Source organism: Pelmatolapia mariae, linkage group LG13, assembly GCF_036321145.2.
Source record: "Pelmatolapia mariae isolate MD_Pm_ZW linkage group LG13, Pm_UMD_F_2, whole genome shotgun sequence".
Lineage (NCBI taxonomy): Eukaryota > Metazoa > Chordata > Actinopteri > Cichliformes > Cichlidae > Pelmatolapia > Pelmatolapia mariae.
The window spans coordinates 7089501-7110140 of NC_086238.1; the positions used below are offsets into that span (position 1 = coordinate 7089501).

The 20640-nt window shown below is 38.0% G+C and overlaps 1 protein-coding gene across 3 annotated transcripts; it reads right to left on the reverse strand.

Moving 5' to 3' along the window:
* Positions 1-2016: 2016 nt before the first annotated feature.
* Positions 2017-19494, reverse strand: LOC134640023 (carbohydrate sulfotransferase 15-like). Of its 3 annotated transcripts, XM_063491583.1 has the most exons (9): positions 19284-19494; positions 18332-18482; positions 8679-9301; positions 7673-8012; positions 5956-6099; positions 5077-5230; positions 4702-4858; positions 3003-3150; positions 2017-2892 (listed from the first exon to the last, which is right to left on the reverse strand). In XM_063491583.1, the coding sequence occupies exons 3-9, from the start codon at positions 9141-9143 to the stop codon at positions 2702-2704; spliced, it is 1599 nt and encodes a 532-aa protein (XP_063347653.1). In that variant the 5' UTR covers positions 9144-9301; positions 18332-18482; positions 19284-19494; the 3' UTR covers positions 2017-2701. The 3 variants fall into 3 exon arrangements, with proteins under 3 accessions (XP_063347653.1, XP_063347652.1, XP_063347654.1); XM_063491582.1 differs by lacking the exon at positions 18332-18482; XM_063491584.1 differs by lacking the exons at positions 18332-18482; positions 19284-19494 and adding an exon at positions 13756-13772.
* Between the last annotated feature and the right edge of the window lie 1146 nt (positions 19495-20640).

Consider the following 20640-nt stretch of genomic DNA (forward strand, 5'->3'; position numbering starts at 1 on the left):
ATGTGAGTCTCAAGTGAAAAGAAATGTGTTTTTTACTGTAGTTTACTAATCGGGTGATTGTTACATTTTCAGCTTTTTCCACTAGACTTTACTGATAAAAACACTCTTAGTGTTGAAATGTTAATGTATTTATGTCCAGGGATCATTGTGCAACAGCACGCATTCCACACAGAAGTGAGGACAAACAGAAGCCTTACTCTGTGCAACCAAATTCAACGTGCTCATGAGCAAGGCACTGGATATTATGCTTCTATAGCAAAACTGCTCAGTCGTGATGATGGTAATGATTATGGCTTCTCTTGACAGCTCTCAGGTGTGAATGAGTTGAAACTGTGAAAACGGGTGTGAAGAGGAATGATGCAACAAAAAAAGGCACTTGACTCTAACAACATCTTAACACCTTAAATACACACAGACACACACACTCTACTCCCTACACTCAGATGTCTCACGGCTTTGATAAAGTGTCATTTGAAATTCTTCCATTTTATCAGTCTCTTGTGCTTTCGAAATTTCTGGAGAGGATTGCCATCAACATCACGCTTAGAGGCCATTCCTGAAATACTTGAACTACTTTTCTCTTATTTTAACATCAATAGAAACACACCTTGAAAGACTGCTGACTTCTATGAGACAAGTGACAATCATAATCAAAATGCTAAACACACACACACACACCCTCTATCCTTGTCTTTATGATGTTGTAGGGACACATGACCAGAACATGCATTGTGGGAACCACCATTTCTGGTGGTTTTACAGCACTGAAAAATCAGGCAGTATCTCAGAAAGGACCTAAACCAAGTTTTCACTCCAGTGATCAATCAGACAAAGTAGAGTTCCCACACCAGACACACACACACACACACACACACACACACACACACACATGCACACACGCAGTCCTTTCTCAGTCATTGACCTTTGATTTTTCTCTCACCAATTACATGGGGAACAGCTGAAGAGTTAAAATGTCACAGTTAATAGTTGTAATTTCCTCAAATAACAGTTGAGCATGACTATAGAAAAGTGTTTGCATGAGTAACTCATCTGCGTAAAACAGCAGTTCATGTGAGCAAAACTTTGATGGCACTTTAATTCACTCAGTGCAACATCATGAGGCAGTAGTTTATTTTGAGCTGAAAGCCAATTAGTCCTTAAAGACAAGGAATGTGAAGGCAGGTCATTATATAAGACAAAGTGTAATTTTCAGTGACACAAACCAAAACACTGGTGATCACAGAAAAGGAGACTCTTCTACTAAACTAAAGTGTTGGATTTTTAAAAATTCCTAATTTCACGAGAACATCTTTTTGTACTTGAATAAGTGTCTTGGAATTTCAACGTTTTCTTGCTTGAAAAGTGCCCACACACCTAATATTAATAATAAGAATATTAATAACATATTACATTATGAAATTGTTATCGATGTGACATTGTAGTATAATACCTATAATACTTTGAGATGTCTCAGTGTCTAGTTGCATGGTGTTAAAGTGTTGAACTATAGTGTGTTTTAGTGCCCTCTTGTGATTAATGCCTTAACTTCAGCATGATGTATTATTTGTGTCACTCAGACGTCACTCCATCTCTCACATATCATATGTTTAACTACTTACCATCCACATTTGCCCTTTTATTTCCCCCAAAGTTGGTTTGACTCTGAATCTATGTGTCTATATTTACACTGGCTAAAATTTTCAAACCCAAGAGTCATGTTTGTAGGTATGACAGGATGTGTAGTTATTTCCAGCACGGTTTTGTTACTTTAATTCATTATCCCACATAGCAGGCATCTATTTTATACTGATAATGTTTAGTTCTACAGTTAGGTCCATAAATTGTTGGACGAAGACAAATTATTGTAGTTTTGCCTCTGTATACCACCACAATGGATTTAAATGAAATAATCAAGATTGTTTAGTTTTATAAACTGTCCCCCATTTTCAGAGGCTCAAAAGTAATTGGACAAATGACTGGCAACAGTTTAATAGCCAGGTGAGGCCTCTTCCCTTTTTATTTCATGAAAAATGAAGCAGAAGTATCTGAAGTTGATTCAAAGTGTTGTATTTGTAATTCTAATTTGAATTTCCTTTTTTATCAGGGCTTAAGGTTTAAGAGATTCATTTTCAAGTAATGAAATATCAAGCCTGACTTTCTCCAGACCTGCTGGACCTTCTGACCAGCACAGACCAGTGCTGTCAAAGTACACAATAGTCTTTATAATTATAAACATCCATTTCACTTGAGGATTATTCATAAATTGTATTGTTACAGGGGTAAATTATTTTCCATTAATCTTTGCAAACAATATTTGAAAGAGAAAACACAATACTAGGACAGGTAATGTTTCTTTATATAAAATAGCAGTACCATGAGCCTATGATATTCAATAAAAGCATTTTAAGGCCTAAAAGAAGAGAAAGCTAAATTCAGTGTAGATTAATGTATTGGTTATTATTGTAACAGTGCATCAAAGCCACAATTTACAAAATCAAAAAACAAATTCAATTATTTTTATTATTATCTTATCTCAAAGGCTCACAATATTCCAAAAGCAAATAAATATCTCGAACAAGACCCATACATCTGATATAGACCTCATACACATTCATTTCTTATAACAAACATTCCTGTTTTTAGCTGTTTGCTCTGATTGTTCATTCACATCTATCCAAATTTTATCAGTGCTTGTGCTCCTTCAGGAGTTATTCCAGAGAAAGGCCTTGTTGTCCAGCAGACTGGCCAGTTTACGGTTGAAAGGCTGGTGAAAATTCCTGAGGATGTTCCTGGTAGCCGGAAGCATAGGACCAAGACTCCGGTCTTCCTCCCGCCGAGTGTTAGACATAGGCTGTTTGGTCAGTGCTGCCTCCACCTGCTGTGACAGAGGACCTACAGGAAAAGTAAAACAATGCATAATCAACCAGCGAAAATGTATTTTATTTCACTTACAAAGAGAAAGTCACTCTGACTGATGTTTTTGTAGCTTTTTGGACACTTACCTACACTCAGAAAATCAAAAACTTTTTGGATTGTCTCTTTAAGGTTTGCTGCATAGTCCTCCAATCGAAGAACAAGAATTTGTTCCTTACTGAAAACACTCAGCCAGTCCAGTAAGAAGACAATGTACATCCCCAGATTTAATCTCACCTGTGGGACAAAGAAAAAAAACAACAAATCAACATGACAAATCTGCTGTGGTGAGCCAGCTGCTGTTACAAAGGCCAAAAATAAAATCTGAATATGACCTGTTGATCTAAAGTCATTGAAATTAAAGGGGCACAGCTGCTCTTGCTTTTATTTTTTTTCTTATTATCAACTAATTAATTGAAAGTTTTAAGTCAAAATTTGAGTCTTCCTGTAGATATCTAAAAAAAAACAAACACCAAATACATTATTTAAAAAACAGTTGAGCTTTTTGTATGATAAAAGCATTTTATTTCTAACTGTTTAAATCATCAGTTAAAATTATGATGCTTAAGTGAAGAAATGCACACAGCGTAAAAATTGATTTTTGGTTTTGTCCTTTGTCATGGGATTTACTAATATACTACATTATTGACATAGTAGTAGTATATCAAGCCCTGATCTTAAATTCTTGACCACTTTAAAGTGCTCATTTTAGTCTATTACATACCGTTTGATACCTTTACAGTATGATTTCTATGTTTATACCAAATTTTGACATATAGATCTCTTAGAATGTGTAAATAGTGTATTTTACATTAATAAACAGATGATTAACCCTCTCAAGGCAGGTGTTGCCGATTTGCAGCAGTTAAAAACTAACAACCTGATTACCCCACATACATATTTTATGAGTTTTTTTTTATGATAATTTTCCCCAAATATCAGATTTTTCCTGTAACTAAAACTTAATTTGAGCCTGAGAGGGTTAATCATTAACTACTGTTTCAGAGAGCTCTTAAGAATGTTTCCTTCTTTCACAGAAATGTTGCATGGAAAGGTGTTTGATTCTATACAGATGTGGCAAAGTGCATCAAAAGTCTCAATATTTCTCAAAACCATAACAACTGTTGTCAAACACAGATGAACTACTTACTACTACTGACAATATGGAAAAAGCCAACAAGACCTTTTCTGGATAAATTAGATATTAACAGCAAGTAAACTAATGTGACCCACATGCATGGATTCAGTTATAGTGATTATTTAGTATAATTTTTTTCTTGAACCTAAATAATAACATGAAGCAAGACAGTATATTATTTAATCTAAATGCACAGACACTATGAGTCCTCCAGAGGGCGCCACTATACAACGTCACCTATTGTAGCTGTGATACTGGTCAAATAGCACAAACCCTAGTCATCTTCTCTTTCATAAGAGAAGAGTCATGTAAATAAAGGATTAAGTTTGTTTTTCTGAACTTGCTGTTAGATCAGAGACACATTCTTTGGCTCACAGTGTTTTCAGGATGAACTGGCTTTTACTGTATTAAATCTTCCAAGATAACAGTGTTGTCATCTGCATGTTATCATAAAAAGTGACCAACTGCCAGAGCTCATAACTCAGCTTATTCCCAAGAGAGTGCTGCATGATAGTTGTTTGCTTCACTTCAGCACAGCAACATCCATTTACAATGTCAGGTGGATTCTCAAAGTACAAATGTTTCATCATTGAAAATGCTTATAAAAGGCTCCTAATATTCTTAAAAATGAGAAAATCATTTTAGCTCACTGGCATGTCGTTGAAGAGGCTGGTGTTGTAGGTGCAGGAACGTAGTGACCATTCAGAGACACAGGACTGAAACAACTGCACAGACTCTATGACCTTCTGATGAAAGTCCTCTGCAGACTTGTTGGCCATCTTAAAATACAAGTAGTCAGAATAGAGCCTGGCAACAAAGTGAAACAATAAATCAACTGGAAGCAGGAAAGCACATTTTGCACAATTTGTGCAGTGGAAATTTTGATTGAAAACAAATATGTTCTGCAACAATGAAAAAACATAGGGCAGTCCCATAGAAGCAATCAGAAGTGTTAGAAAATTTTTATCTACAGAAATTCAAGTCTATGTCTACACAGATGGATGTGGGTAAGAAATTCTTTCTACCTCTCTACTGGATCTCTGAGCATTATGATAATTTTGGCATCGGGTTGGACTGCATGGATAAAGTCCTGGGCCAGGAAAGGGGGCTCTGTCTCCTTGTCTGCATGAAGATAGCTCCAGGCTTGGTTGTCCCACATAGTGGATGCACTGGCTTCACCTGACAAGACAGTGAGGGTCTCAGTATCATTCTGGGTAACAACAGTTGATTTAATACAGTTGTGCAGTCCTTTGGGTAAACTATAGCATAGAGAAGATTCATATTAAGCAAAGCTGTGAAAAAGATTTTGCAATCACTTTTTAACTGGGAACAGCAGCCTGATACAGTAAATCCATATGCTCGAGCTGCTTTGCAAGGGTACAGTTTCATCTTTTTACATATAAAAATGTGGAAATGTGTGTGACTAAAACAGATGCTGGTAGTCCTGCTGTCTCTCACTACCAGGTTTGAAACCAGTTCCATTTTGAATCTCAACGTGCAACAGAATGACCTCCAAGAAATGTTCTCGTGACAGAGCCCAAAGTCATTTGGCTTTCTGTGTATACTTATAAATACACTAAGCTATCTGTTCTACATCGCAAAAATATATATCATGAATAATGCCGACATTGTGTCCTTCCAGCTCTTCTCTTGAGCACTGTAGTGCTTCTGAGATGAGAGCCACTTGCTGAAAATGATCAAGGCCTGACGCTAAAGGAAAAAGAAGAGAGAGAAAAAAAACTCAATTGAATTATGGTCAGGATACAGTTGTTTGGCTGCTGAAAGCCCCTCAGAAGATAGAAAATGAGAAGTAAAAAGCCAAGACATTCTTCCATTTGATGCACAGTGACATTAACAATAGATCATAACCACTTGCACACACAAACACTTTCACATGTGTTCACCTGTTATGAGCTGGAGTGCACGGTGGTGTCCAGATGAATTTCCAGTGATTCCTTCTTGGATGCTGTGGGCTGCCAAGTCAAACAGATCCAGGTAATCTTCCACACGAAAACTTTCCTGGAAGCCATCTTTGAAACGGATATAACCTGCAACCCCATTTACACCAAAACATCACTTATGATGTATTCCTTTTTAGACTGCTTTGTAATCAAATTAAGAGAATGAAGTGTGTACACTTTAACCCTGGCAGGACAAACAAACTCTGGACTCTGAAACAGTACTGTTTTTCTTTTGTTTATGAATAAGCAATAATTTGACTCCATTTTGCACACTAGCTACATTTACATGACATACAATCAGCAAATAATGGTGACTTTATACAAATACACACTACAAGATTATTTTCCTAAAAACATTTAAAAGCTCCATTTTATTTATTATGTATTTAACTGTATAGAAGAAGGAAAAATCCAATTGATACTTTCCCCTTCAATTGCATTTGTCTCATTGAAAAAGCAGCCAAACACTTACAACAAAATCACTGCATACTGCGAACACATCACCCATTTTTCATTTTCCTTAAAGCTGCTCTTCATATTTGTAAAGTCACTATTTGTTTGTTTATTCACGGACGGTTGTGTAAAATGTGGACAGTGGATGCGGTTGCTGGAACATGTGCCGTGACCATGACTTCCTGCGGTCTCCACTGGTTGCCTTTCTAACCTCGCAGTGACCTCATAGCTTCAGGAAGTTACTTTCTGCAGTTAAGAGTTGTGTAACATTCCATGCTGTACATTCAGTAAACAGTACACCCTGCTCTCTGTTCAGGGGAAAGAACTTGCTGCCTCACCGAAGCAGACATCACTTCTTCCATCCATTAATATAGCTGTTAGTGCTACTGGGGAAAATGACGTAACTAAAACAAACTACTGAATATTATTATTTTTATGTAACATTAGCTACAGCAACATTTTTTGTGGTTTGTAAACTCTTTTTCGAGCCTGACATCTTTTTTCTGAGCTTCCAGTGAAGGTCAGTGATGAATGTGTCATCTTGTTTGTCATGTTCCAGGTAAGTGATGAACTCATGTTTAGTTGTTGCACAAACTAAACTTGTTTTGCTCGCTAAAGTTTGGAATCTTAAGATGACGCACACAAGGATCTGCACAACCACTATGAAAACTCTGCACACTCATTTTGGGGTTATACATAAGGAACAGAAGAAGTGAAAAATTCTGGTAAATGCCCCTGAATGAGTTCAGAGTCTTTGTCCACACACGAACTCGGGACAATGCTATGATTATATGTCGGAACACTGTCCACAGTTGCCCTTTCTCAAATGCAGCACAGAATGTGAGGTTGTATGTGTCAGACTAGTTATTGCCAGAGGAAATATTCTAGTTTTGGGTGAAGAAATGTTTCTGCCTGGGTAGCGTGTGCAGCAGACGGGATAAATGGCATCTACCCTCCCATGGGAATAATCTGACACTTTGTGGACATTTTATTTTCTGATCTGACTGAGTGAGTTCAGGTCAGTTTTTCACATAAACTCTCACTAAGGCTTCACTTCTTAGTCACTTTAAACCAGTTGATTTAGTACCATCTGCTCGTGCTTTATCTACATCAAAGTATGTGTCATAATGATCAATTAAACTATTACCTAAACTTATGAGAATTACAAAAACAAGTCCAAAATGACATCCATCTCCTGATGACTTACCAAACCGTTTCCTGGTCCACCAGTGCGGCTCTTTCATTATGTTGAATTTGACTTCTGGATGAAGTAGCATTCTGTGAAACAAGTCAGTCGTGCCACACTTTGGTTGACCAATAATGTAGAAGTATGGCAGGCACCGCAGACGAAAGTCCTTCCCATCTTTGTGGTATAAATGCTTGTGGAAATTGGCCCTCAGGCGGTCACACACAGTCTTGAAGGACTTTGAGCGCAGTGTGAAGAGGTTCTTCCTGTACAGGTCATTGCCAGGTTTACTGGAGAACTCCTCGTACCAGCAAGGGCTCTTGATACCAGGCAAGAAACGGCGAGGAATCACTGAAAAAAGCTGGAGAGGAAGAGAAAACAATCAGATAACCCAAAACACATACTCATCTGTCATTTTTGTATGATGCTGTTTTTGCAAAATCCTGTCCTCTGTATAGTTCGGCATCTGCATCTGTTAGTTATGTCATATATTTTGCACACCAGTGTTTACAAGTTGTTGATAGCCAGTAAAGAATTTATGACCGCGTGGAAAAATTCAGTTGTGTTTCTAAATGTTTGACACAAACTTCCCACTAACTGTTGCTCCTAATGACTCACTTGTAATGGTAGTAATAACTGTACATCTCAACAGCCACAACTGATGATGCTCGCTGCATAAATAGTGCAAAATTACGCACTGTAATGTGGAAATGTATGATGACACGCTAAACGCAGGACATCTGCAAAAGCACATAGTAAAAGTTGTCCATAGGCCCTTAGCAATGCTTTGTGAAACCATTCTTAGCAAACACCTGTCATTATGAGCTTCACCAAATAGGTATTTACTGCAGGGTTGGCTGTAAGGTGCTTGTAACTTAACTGACATCTATAATTCACTTTTGCCAACAAATAAAAAAACACTTAACAAATACATTCAGTTATCACTTCTACGTTGTCTCTGTTTGTGACAATAGTCTGGAGCATTTACAGTGACAGCTCTTGTTGTAAAAATCTGCAGCAAACTTACATGAGAGTCTGTTGCAATGACATCCTTCTCATCAGGCACTTTCCTGGGTGTGTATTCCTGTTTGATGAGCTTTGCAAGCACTTTCACGTTTACTGGGTTTTTTTTAGAAGAAGCTCTCGTTGCTGTTGTGCCGGTCAGAATGGCTGCAGGTCTGAGCTGATATGGTGATGGAGTGAACAAAGGTCCTTTCTTATCCCACATTAGGACGTAAGAAACCATAATGAAAAATGTCAACGTCAAGCCCAGGAGGAAGCTAACCACTTTGATTTTCGAGATGCGCTGTAGATTCTTGAGAAACAGCATAGGAACATGTTTGATGTCCAGATTTTTAGCCACATTTGTGTCCCTGAAGTCCAAAAACGTCCGAACGGGCCGTTTTGCATAGTTTTCAGCAATGTGCAAGCTGCGAAGGTGGTTGTGGAGCCTTGGAGTGTTGCTCCCATTTTTGCAGTCTGATAGTGACATACTGACCGAGAATCACAGCAGGCATGTAGAAATAGAAGCAAGGAAATTACTCTCTAAAAAAAGCTTAGTTTCACCCATAAGAATTTAGTGAAATTAAGCTGCAGGTCATCGCTTGTCTTCATTTTTCCTACATGTGTCTGAGTCTTCAATGTGGCCTCCTGTAAAGCAGAAACAGTTGTTAAAACACAACACATGTCTTTTCGATCAAAGTGCAGCAGTGTACTTTCCTTTGAAGTTCTGGAGTGTCACCCAAACTAAGTTACGTGAAAATTTTTAGCACTACGGGTCATTATTGCCACTCTCACACACCAGTATGTGAAATTCATCCTATTCTCCATTCTATAATAGGAGTCACCTCTAAAATGTTTGAGGTTAGCTGCTGCATGTGTGTGGTCTGCTATATGGAGATCTCCGGCTTGATGATTTGGGGTATAAAGCACATGCAAAGGCAAGCTCTTCTAGAAAATTTTCAAGGTCAGAATAATGGAGGCTCTGTAATTTAAAACTAAAAACACACGATTACTTTCTTCGAGCTAAAAGCCCACTCGGAGCTTTATTTTTTTAACCTATGAATGTTATTTTCAAGATTAACTTATTTTTACAGGGAAAACCACATTAGGTATTGATACAGGTGGTCAAACAGTGCACGCACTGTTTTCTTTTCCCACCACATGAATAATAAGAAAGTAAGCATTATTATTTCAAGAATGTCGTGCTGAAAAAAAATCCCAGCACTAAAGTGTAAAACATTATTAAAAGACTTTTTACTCTGACATGTCCTCAGCCAGTTACAGTTATTTTTCTTTTGTTGTTGACTTAACAATCCCACTGGAGCAGGGAATGAAATCCTGGACCAGTTCTAATGGATACAACTTATTTTTTCCTTACTATGGAAAAGGGTCTGTTAAAATGCAACCACGCTAGCGATACTGGACTCAGCCCGTTCACAAAATCCGTTATAGTGAAACATGATTATGCGTCAGTGCTTCAGTGCTTCAACCAAACAAGCAGTTCCAGTAATTAGATGACTTCAAGTGAAAGAGAAAGTCCCACCTGCTCATGACCGTTTACTTATTGCGCACTAACAAGTTACTGGAAGTCTGTCATATTATCTTGAGGGCAGGTTTCTCCTGTAACCTACTTCATTTGTTACTGAAGTCAGATTAACCATTTATTTCCCGTGGGCCTGCTGGCGGGCCAATTTTAAAAGCACTAAATGACTATAACTCCATTACAGTTTGTGCTAGAGAAAAAATTCAAGCAGTTTTGGAAAGAAGAGAAGACGAGGGTTATAAGGCATTCACAAGGTACTGCTGTCTGAATACAGACAGAAAAAATCTGCTCTGTTTTGAGGCGAGCGACATGGCATAGATGAGATGGGTACATTGTGGTCATAAAGCGATGTACATCGTCATGAACAATACTCAGGGTAGGCTGTGGTGTTTAAAAAATGTGCAGTTGGTACTATAGTCCCCATAGTGTGCCAAGAAAATATGCTCCCCACAATTAAAACACCACCACCACCAGAAGCCTGAACACTTAATATGTTGACCAAATTTTGACTACCATCCAAATGTCACAGAGGAAATCAAGACTCATCAGACCAAGAAACATTTTTCAAGACTTTTATTGTCCAGTTTTGGTGAGTCTGGGTGAATTATAGCCTCAGTTTTCTAAGTGGCACCCAGTGTGGGCTTCAGGAGGTCATCCACACATGTCTACATGCCTAAATACACTGAGTTGTTGACATCTGATTAGCTGATAAGAATGCGTAACAAGCAGTTGAGCAATTCTAACAAAGTGGACTGTGTGCGTACCGGCATACCCCAAATGAGAGTCAATTTACTCATTTCACTAGGATGATTTTATACTCATGCCTTTGGGATTACCTCAAACAATTTTTAATTGAAGCCTGGATTATAAACATGGCTGCACTCCTTTCAAAACCAGAGAGTCTAACGAGTGATCATATCAAGTTACATTATGTAAAACCAGGAATTTACTCTTTCTGTAGCTTAACATCAAGGAATTTTCTGAAAATCATACTGTGATTCAGTGTTACCACAATAGATGCACATCTGTTTAATGTTTATAGCCTTTCACTTGTCACTCTGCAACACTGATATAAATTGTGTAGTACTCACGCAAGGTCTGCAGCACATTCGATAAATATGTGCACATGGAGCTTCAAAAATCCTAAACAATTCCCACAGACTTCCAGATTTCATAATGGGACCAATCTGAGCCCTTGCAGACTTATCAGGAATGCATGTCGATATTTGCAAGCCTGCGTGGGTAGCTGCAGAGACTGAACTTATTTTTGATCCCACTAGAGTTGTGAAGGTATAATATCCATCAAAATTAACAGTTCATGTTCTAAGTAAACATGGCTGTGTGTGATACTAATTTTTATTTCCTATACGCCATATATTCACATATATACAAGCTTTTTCATTCTTTTTAATGATCCATAATCATATTAATAAATTATTCCATTCCCCTTTTTCTGTTTCTTCATGTTTTATTTCTACAAACCCAGGTAATTGTGATCTTTTCTGTTCTCTGTATCTATTTATCTATTTATCACCATTAAAGATTTATGTCTGGTTGGGCAAATTTCAAAGTGTGGGAGAAGAGAGGGATTTGGAAATGTGACAGAGCATAAAGAGGACAGTGAAAGTCAAGGGTAAAGCACAGAGTGGAGGACTGAAGCAGCAGAGATGAGAAAAACAGCATGAGAACGTGCAGGAAAGACGGGTTTTAGATTCTTTGGTCTCAAAATCAATCAACGACGGGAAGCAATAAACACCACGTGGGATTGACTGAGGTGAAACCCTACCATAAAAATCCTGATAAACCAAAATAAAAACCTGCATTTATCATTGAGTTAGAAGCCTTTGCTGTCGTAAGCGTACAAAATGTTAAGATGGCTGTGCAAGAATATCAAAGTCAGAATGATTACTGCAACAGATTTTCTTTTCTTTCTGTGGGTCTACATTTTTCAGGTCCTTTTGTGCCTATGTGGCTTTAAGCAACTCTCTGATGTTGATGAACAGAAAATTGGATGAAATCTCTTCACCACTCACTGACAGGGTTGAACTTCTAGCCTCTAGAATTAAGAGTCTCATCATTTTAATTACTAGAGGGTTATTAAAAAGACTCTGGCTTGCAAACACAAGGGAAGTTCCATCAGACAACTTAAATGAAATCTAAAGACAAATGGTTTGAATCTACACCTTAAATTGGAAACCATAAGGGCCTTTCATCAACAAAGATTCAACCCATGACTCTGGCACAGTAGCACCTTAGCTCACTCACTCAGGCAAAAGTCACAAAGTAAACACAAGAGGAAGTTTAAGTAGGAGTAGCTAAGCTTATGGCTCATGCAGTCATATACTGCCCATTCTCCTTTGGACAACATACAGCAGATATCCAAATAAACCAGAAAGAGTTTTTATCAAACACACAACTATTGTTTTGAACTTTTAAACTGAAAGACAATTTAGCAAAAGTCAGAGACAGATCAGATAGTGATGACAATTCAGATGCTACCTTTGTTTTATGCTGCTTTCAGTCTGCTTTTCAATTTTGTGAGAGAAGGGAAGAAGTTTCTGTCACGCTAGTCTAAGTATTTCATAATTCATGACTGGGGATAAAACTATAAATTTTAATGACGAACACTCGTTTTCGGTCTGGCTTTTTTGTGCCTATACTGTGTAGTGTGAACGTGGCTTAAAGCAACGCGTTTTTAACATCTCTTAAATACTAAGGCTTAGTTTCCCAGGTGTGGATTAAACCTTGTCTTAGACTAAAAACCTTATTCAGTGGTGATCTTCATTTGATTTTTCTTTTGTTCTGTGACTAGGATTAAATGTTCAGAACTGTTTAAGATTTAAGATTTTCCGACATGGGGAAAAGACCCTGAACCCGGAGATTAAGAGTAGAATCCTCAACCACGTGAGCTATACAGCTAAAATTATGTCCAACAGGTTGACTTCATAAAACCTGTTTCTCATATAAACGAAATATTTTAAAACCTGAAACATCTATCGATGGAACCCTCTGGCCAATAAATCTATCTGGATTCATGAATCCGAATAGAATTTGCATGCAGTTGTAAACTATATGACCTCTGTTTTAAGCTAGAGTGCATACATGAGACTGCCAGGATGCACCTGTATTTAAAAAATTTTACCATTAAAAGCAGAACATGAAATACATGTTACAACATATCAGCTGTGGGAAGAGGAACTTGATCCCACATTTCTGCTCGGACATCCTAGGGTTCTTTGCTCAGGAAGGAGTCGACCATCAAGAGTGGCTCTTTAGAATACACTGGCCATGCTAACTGGTAGAAAAGAGGGCTGATCCAGGATCATCTTACATGAGATGCAGATGTTCAGTCCATCGCACATTTTGGACCAAATCAACATATTGCAACACATACATGTGAGTTTTCCTACAGTGCACATTCCTTGACCCTGAAAGATTAATGGTAATGTTTTTAGTGAGTTCCTATTGGCCAATGCCAAACACAAGGATTCATGTTGAAATGATTTAAGGAAAGGAAGTGCCACCGTTAAAACACACGCACACACAACCAAATACTCACAGAGAAAACTTCTTCCATTTTTAACACCTGTTATTCCTCTGACCCCATCCTCGGGTCAATATTTTCCTTGAGCTAATGTGGAAACTTCCATAAAATCTTCTGGGATTTCTTGAGCCTGATCATATGAAAAGCATTTAAATGTTTTTTATTTCTTTTCTTTTCTTTTCTTTTTTTCCTTTAATGCCAAAGATTAGGTCAAACGTGTTGCAGTTAAACATAAGAATATTTTTCTTGTAAATCACACACCTCAATTCTGCTTATACAATCAAAGTTAGCGCAGTTTTGTGAAACTAAATCTGATGTTACCCATTTCAATTAAAATGAAAAAAAAATCCACCTTATGGTGGGGCTAGAGGAAACCATCCCAGTCCATGTAGTCAACATGGCTGTAGTCAACAAATAGTAAAAGTGGTTTCTTCCTTTTCCGTCTGTCTGGAGTCTACTCACAAGTGTTACAGTGAAAATAAAATGTCCTCTGATTCTTAATGGCAATATGTTCAGTGGTGGCTTAGCCTATCAAGAGCTTGTGGCTGTAAAACGGACAAACAACGAGAGCTCATTATTTTTAATCAGCCCCTGCGGCACAGATTTAACAGATGTGTGTCAGATCTGGAATTCAACCTACTCCACTGATAAATATGAACAATTCCTACTGTCAAACAACAGGCCTACTCCACATATGTTACTTGTGTTCCCTCTGTTCTTTGGATCGAAAAAAAAAAAGTCATAGGCGGTGTCAAAGGTGGTGCACTCAAGCGAGATTGCATTTATGATATTTTGGATATCGGGTGGTTCGTCATGCATCTGTTTGATCTGCTAACTGAAAATCTTGCTTGAGATGTTAAATTTATACATGGGAGCATGAGCCCTGCACACATACACGTTTGCAGTATGCACACTTCCTGCTTTTATGCTTACACAAAGGCACGCTCATTAGAACCTGCCTCAATGCCTTACACTCTTAATTTCTGTTTTGCTCTTTATCTCTAGTGTTCATGATAAAACGATAGGAATTAGACACAGTGATTACAAGCATCTCCGCAGAGTTCATCCAGTGAACAAAATGCTTTATGCTATGCAACTGTGGCACAGCTCTGTATAGCATTTCACATGATGAGTCTATGAAATGTGACTTCTGAAAACACCTTTGAGTGAATGCACTGTAACCAGAAAATTATTCAGAGAGGGGACTTCTAAGAGTAAGTACTCAGTATACACGTATATTATCGCTTCTCCTGAAACATGTTTTAATCATGTCTTAATGTTTATAACTGTGTAAACACATCCTGATGTGATCCAGGGCATTCTGTGAGTGGGATTTGGCAGAATGCCAGCGCTAGGAAAAGGGAGGTACAAGGAAAACCTGATGCCACAAAAGGAAATAAGAAAGTCTCCCTGTTGATGGGGAAGTCAAACAAAGACAGATTGGATTCCAAACGGAGGTAATAATAAAAATTTCTCAATGTGGGTGAAAAAGAAATCAAAAAGTTAAAGCAATTTAAAGGAAAGAAAACAACAAATACTTATTTTCTGGGAGGTACTCATGTATCTATTTTTTTTCTCCTTTCAGAGGCCCTCACAGTGAGATTACAAATAAAATCAGCAGGAAAAAGCACCCCGAGAGCACAAATATCTCAGGAAACAGGCTTAATCTACTTCATAGAGCTGGACTAAGCCTCCCTTTCCTTTTTACTTCCCACTAAAAAACAACAACAACAACAACAACAACCAAAACCACTGGTTGAGTTTCATTTTGTCTCTAGAGGAATCTGAATCATAAGCCACACCCACTAGTACAATCAAAAAGAAACCTTAACTAGAAAACAAGAATATGCTTATATAGACATTCTTGACATCTGGAGTCCAGATCTCAAGAGGGTCAGTTAAATTTGTGGATACATGCCGCTATGTACATCTACATGCATATGAATTTATAGTATCAACATATGATTTGCTTCAGTAAGACTTTAAAACCAATGTCATATCAATAAAAAACAGAGAACATCTGCATCACTACTGTTTAATAAATGGAAGGGAAACATCTGAGGACCTGGGGTCAGCATGGGTGAGCTGTGACGCTGTAAGAAGCAGCAGTGATCACATGTCAAATGCTGGTTATAAATCCTCCCTTTGCCTTTGCGAAGAAAGCCTACAGGAAGTACAATAGATCAAAAAAGAACAAGTGAGGTTATAAGAGAACTAAAAAGCAGAAGGCTCAAGATTGTGGTGTGTTTAGGGACCCACTGAGTATTCACACTCTGCCACTGTGCTCGATCCATCATCGAGCACACTGTTCTCTCATTTTAAAAAAAACAGTGACTTTTGTGCCACTGTGTTTGCTCGAGTGGCAAAGTTGTTGCAGTAATTATGACAAAGGTCATAGTTGGACCAATAAAACAGGGAACCTTAATGCAGGAAACTCTCATGTGCATTTCCTGTTTTAAAGTGATAATCTGCGCTGTTTCTTTTAAATCTTCCATAACATTAACCGTGAGTTGATTGCTGTAATTCACTCAGAATCACTGCAGCCGAAAGAAGATTGTTATTTCCACCTGCTGTAATTTATATTGTGCCATATGCCTCTGTTCTGGGTTAGACATCCCCACCCTTCCATATGCGCACATGGAAACTCCAGAGATGGGAAGACCCACCACACACGATAAGAGTGGGCATCGGTGACAAAACGTTCAAAATCACTTAAATTGCTTTTCTTTCCCATTCTGATGCTTGATTTCAAGCTTCAGCAGGTTGACTTGACATATCTGCATGCCTAAATGCATTTATTTGCTGACATTTGATTGACTGATTAGGCCTAACCTTGGTTTTTATCATATATACGTCAGATCATCTTACTGCCGCACCCACTTTTTTCCAGTAGTTTCTCCATAGTAAACTTGTGCAATAACTTACAAGTAAGAATAACAACAGTATAACCAGACAGTTAAATCTATGTTGAAGTGTTCTTCCCATTGAATATTACTGCTGTTGCACAGCCTGCTCTATCAGTGGAGAGAAGAGACAGAAATTCTGTTCATTTCTCTGTTCAGGCTTTGGTTATTGTCTTCTCCTTGAACCTGGCATGTCTCTTCTTGAGTGACTTCGCCTTCAGCTGCCCACTACACTAATAAAGAAAACAGTTGAAGAAAGAACTTGTCAGCAATGTTTGATAAGTTCTTTTATCAACTGAACTGTTTTTGACTGGGTATGAAAACATCCAGGCAAATCCCATTTGCACACAAATGGTGTGGATACAAGACATGCAGCAGCTTGACTGACCTAACCTGATTTCTATGAAAGCTTTTGAGCCAACAGCTGTCCACATACTCACTTGACTTAATATCTTTAAAGTTCAAACTCATCATTAACCCGTAAATCTGTCTGTTTTGACTTTAATTCATGTTTATAATGCCAATAATAATAATTATATATTTAGAACGACTAATCACTTATTTGTCTGCTTCACTTGGAACACTGCCTAATATCACATTATAATGTTGTCATATGTTACAGAAAATATTTGTCTTGCCTAGTGACTCAGACTTGACTCAGGGCTACAGCCAGTATGTGGATAATTAAATTTCCATTTTGTTTTCAAGCTGTTCAATGGGTAAATCATAAAGCATGCAACTTTAACATAAAACTAAGAAGGAAATGTTGGAAATATTAGTTAATGTGTCTCAATTTACTTTAAAACAAACATTATTTCTACAATTATATACTCTGACTACTGTGTTCCTTAAACGCACTAGAATTCATTCAGGGCGTAAAACTTAAATTGATGAATTTTACCCGCTTTAAAATTGTGCTTCAATTGTCATAAAAAAAAGAACTTTTTAAAAAACAACTCAAACACAGAGGAAAAAAATCAACTCCACCCAAGTGTAAATCTGTTTGGCACATCTGTATAAAGTATGATGTTCACATAACAGATAATCAAACTAGAAAGAACAACAAATGGAAAAGAAAAACTTAGAGTGAAAAACATCATCCATCAGGAAAATTATTCAACGCCAAGAGAGTGACAGGTGCAGATAAAGGTTTGACTACACGAAAGCATCCGTTCAAAACCAGCTTTCATGCTTGAAATAATAGAGTCAATCTTGGATTACTGAGGCTTGTTGTCATGACAGGTTAAAACTGCCAACTCTTGAAATAGAAGCTCTGAGATACCAAGATGCCAAAACACTTTAGTATCACGCAGTCCTCCCACATTCCCAATGTTCTGTTACAGAATCATTTTCTTCCATTTGAAGTGGACCCCTAGAGTCCAGTCTAAACAATCTGATATGGTACAGCTCACTCGCTTTTCCTCTCTCCTCTCATACTTCTAGCATGACCTAAGCCTTCTAATGCTGGCCAAAAGAAGCATGGCATTGACATCCTAGCAGCTCTAGAAATTTGTTCCACGACTTCAGGGGGGCAACCTAAAACCTTCCTTCCTAGCAGACCATACAGAGTGCAGGGATAGGTGCAGCAGCCATAATGTGGTTTAGTTTGGGTGTGTGCAGAGTAATGAGGTGTGGAGAGGTGCTGCCTTTTACAAAAAAACACTAAATCTATATTCTCCTTCACTCACTTTCAGATTCAACTCTTTGTCCTTCCAATTAACACAGTAAAATGCAACTTTAGGTATTCCGATGCTGCACAGAGAGCCCAGAGAGGCAGGTTTGTCCAAAGGTCACCTGCCTGTCAGGACCTCTGCTCTGCGCCCCATGCATAGACTGTAACTGAGAGAAAAAACGTAATGTCAAACAGCTACAGGGAGTGCACAAACATCTCAACAACATGAGCTCTCCAAACAAAAACAAAACAACAAGCTGGAAACACATTGCACAATTAACTTTGCATCTTTTTTTGCTGGATACATGAGATAAAGACTTATAATGAAAGGAATTTGCCAGGGAAACTCTCAGATAGTCCGATGTTGACGTAGAACCTTCTGGTTTTGCTTTGTAACAATAAACGGAATAATAATTACAAGACAAGGACATTAAGAGCATGTACACAGTTTATGTTAACCTTATCACACAGCCCAGTTTGTGATTCAGTCGGTGGTCAACTCTGGTGGTAAAAGTCTTTTACCCCCAGAGACATGACACTGTGATGTTCTGCAGCTGTTCAGTGATGGAGATAAGGGGTTAGTAAGTTTTAAACATTGCAAAGGCAAAATTCCAGCAATTTCGGGGGAGGGGGGTTAAAGAAAGCATATGCAGTGCTCTTATGGCATATATCTTTTTTAAGGTTACACTTCAGTGCAGTAGACTATGGGGGGTACTGCACAGAGGAGGTGTCTATTAGAAGCTGTCAACTTATCTGACCATATTACTTTATCGTTTACTTGTATATATATATTGAAATGATTAATTAGATAAAGTACGCAATTATGCTTTAGTATAAGAAAAATAAACTTTTTAAAAATCTATAAATCAGCTTGGGAACCTTCTTAAATCATACCAACAATATGACCAAATCCTTTCCCCGTCACTTTTCCTGTTATTGTGATTATCCCGCTGAATAAAGATACTCACGCTGGAGTTGAGTCGGTTTTATTCCAAGAGTGTCTTGTGCAGCCGCTTAAGAGCCACTGAGACCACCACTTAAGGTAATCAAAGCGACTTGACGGGTATTTGTATTAAGCGTCAGGGGGGGGAGAACAGCACAGCCAGTTGATCCCAGGTATGAACGATGTCTTCATTTATAACAAACGCCGGCTCGGTTTCATCGAGGAACCGCGGGAGTCCGGAGTCTCCATCCAACTGAGCTGTCCTGCGCGTATCACAGAGGAGGAGGTGGAAGAGAAAGGGGAGGTGCACGCAAGTAGCAGGAAACACCACCTCCAACACCAGCAACAGCAGCAGATTCAGCCTTATCTGCGTTTCAGCTTCTTCGAAGTGCTGTTGTGCTGCTGAGTGATATGACCGATAGGATATCAGCTAAAATAGATTGGCTTTTTCCTGCTGGTCGATTGGGGAGAAGGGAATTTAAAAAAAAAAAGTAGAAGATAGTTCAGCTGTGAGTTAAAAGGGTGACCACTATGCAGCGATATTATCTATCTGTCTAATGGTTTAATTATAAAAGCTAGAGTTTAATCAAATAAGACTTAAGGAACTGCTCTCACTTAATAAATTAACGGTCGTTTTAAACGACCGGTTAATTCAGGCTGCAAATCTTTAGCGTGAATACCTTTGTTTCTGGCATTAGACAAGATATTACTAAGGTATTCATTCTTTATTGATAATCACGTTTATAAATTTTGGTTGTTTTGTGTGTTTGTTTGTTTTTTTACTCTTTGCTTGTATTTAACTGGTGTACGGATTCTGACGTGTATCTGCTATTGATTTGTGCAGCTTATGATCGTACTGCTGTCCTTCTTGGCCGGGACGCTCTCGTAAAAGAGATTTTTCATCTCAAGTGTTGTTTTTTTCCTGGTTAACTAAAGGTTTAAAAAAATCTATAGTGTTTAGCACCATTTGAATTTTACTAAATTAAATATTTCAGTGTGAATATTTCACGCTGCTCAAGTGTCCTCAAGAAACTCCTCAGAGTTCAATAACATGAGCTTTCCATAACATATACAGCACTTACTCTAAATGCTCCATTTAATCTAGATTGGCTGCGTCGCTGTGATTTTACTTTCATGAACAGGCCAGACTCTTTGAATACATAGTAGCACTCCAGCCTTGATATAAAGCGTATTACTATTTAATCGCTACTGGGCGCTTACCCCTTTGAAACAAAGATGAAAAGATGGTGATGCAAAACACAAAGTGGAGGTGAGCTTCAAAAGTCCAACATTCACAAGCTTTTATTGAATGTTTTTGCTAACTTTTTAGAAGCTGTTCTCATAGCTGCTGTGAACAGTGTTATGCAATCAGGGTTTTTTCA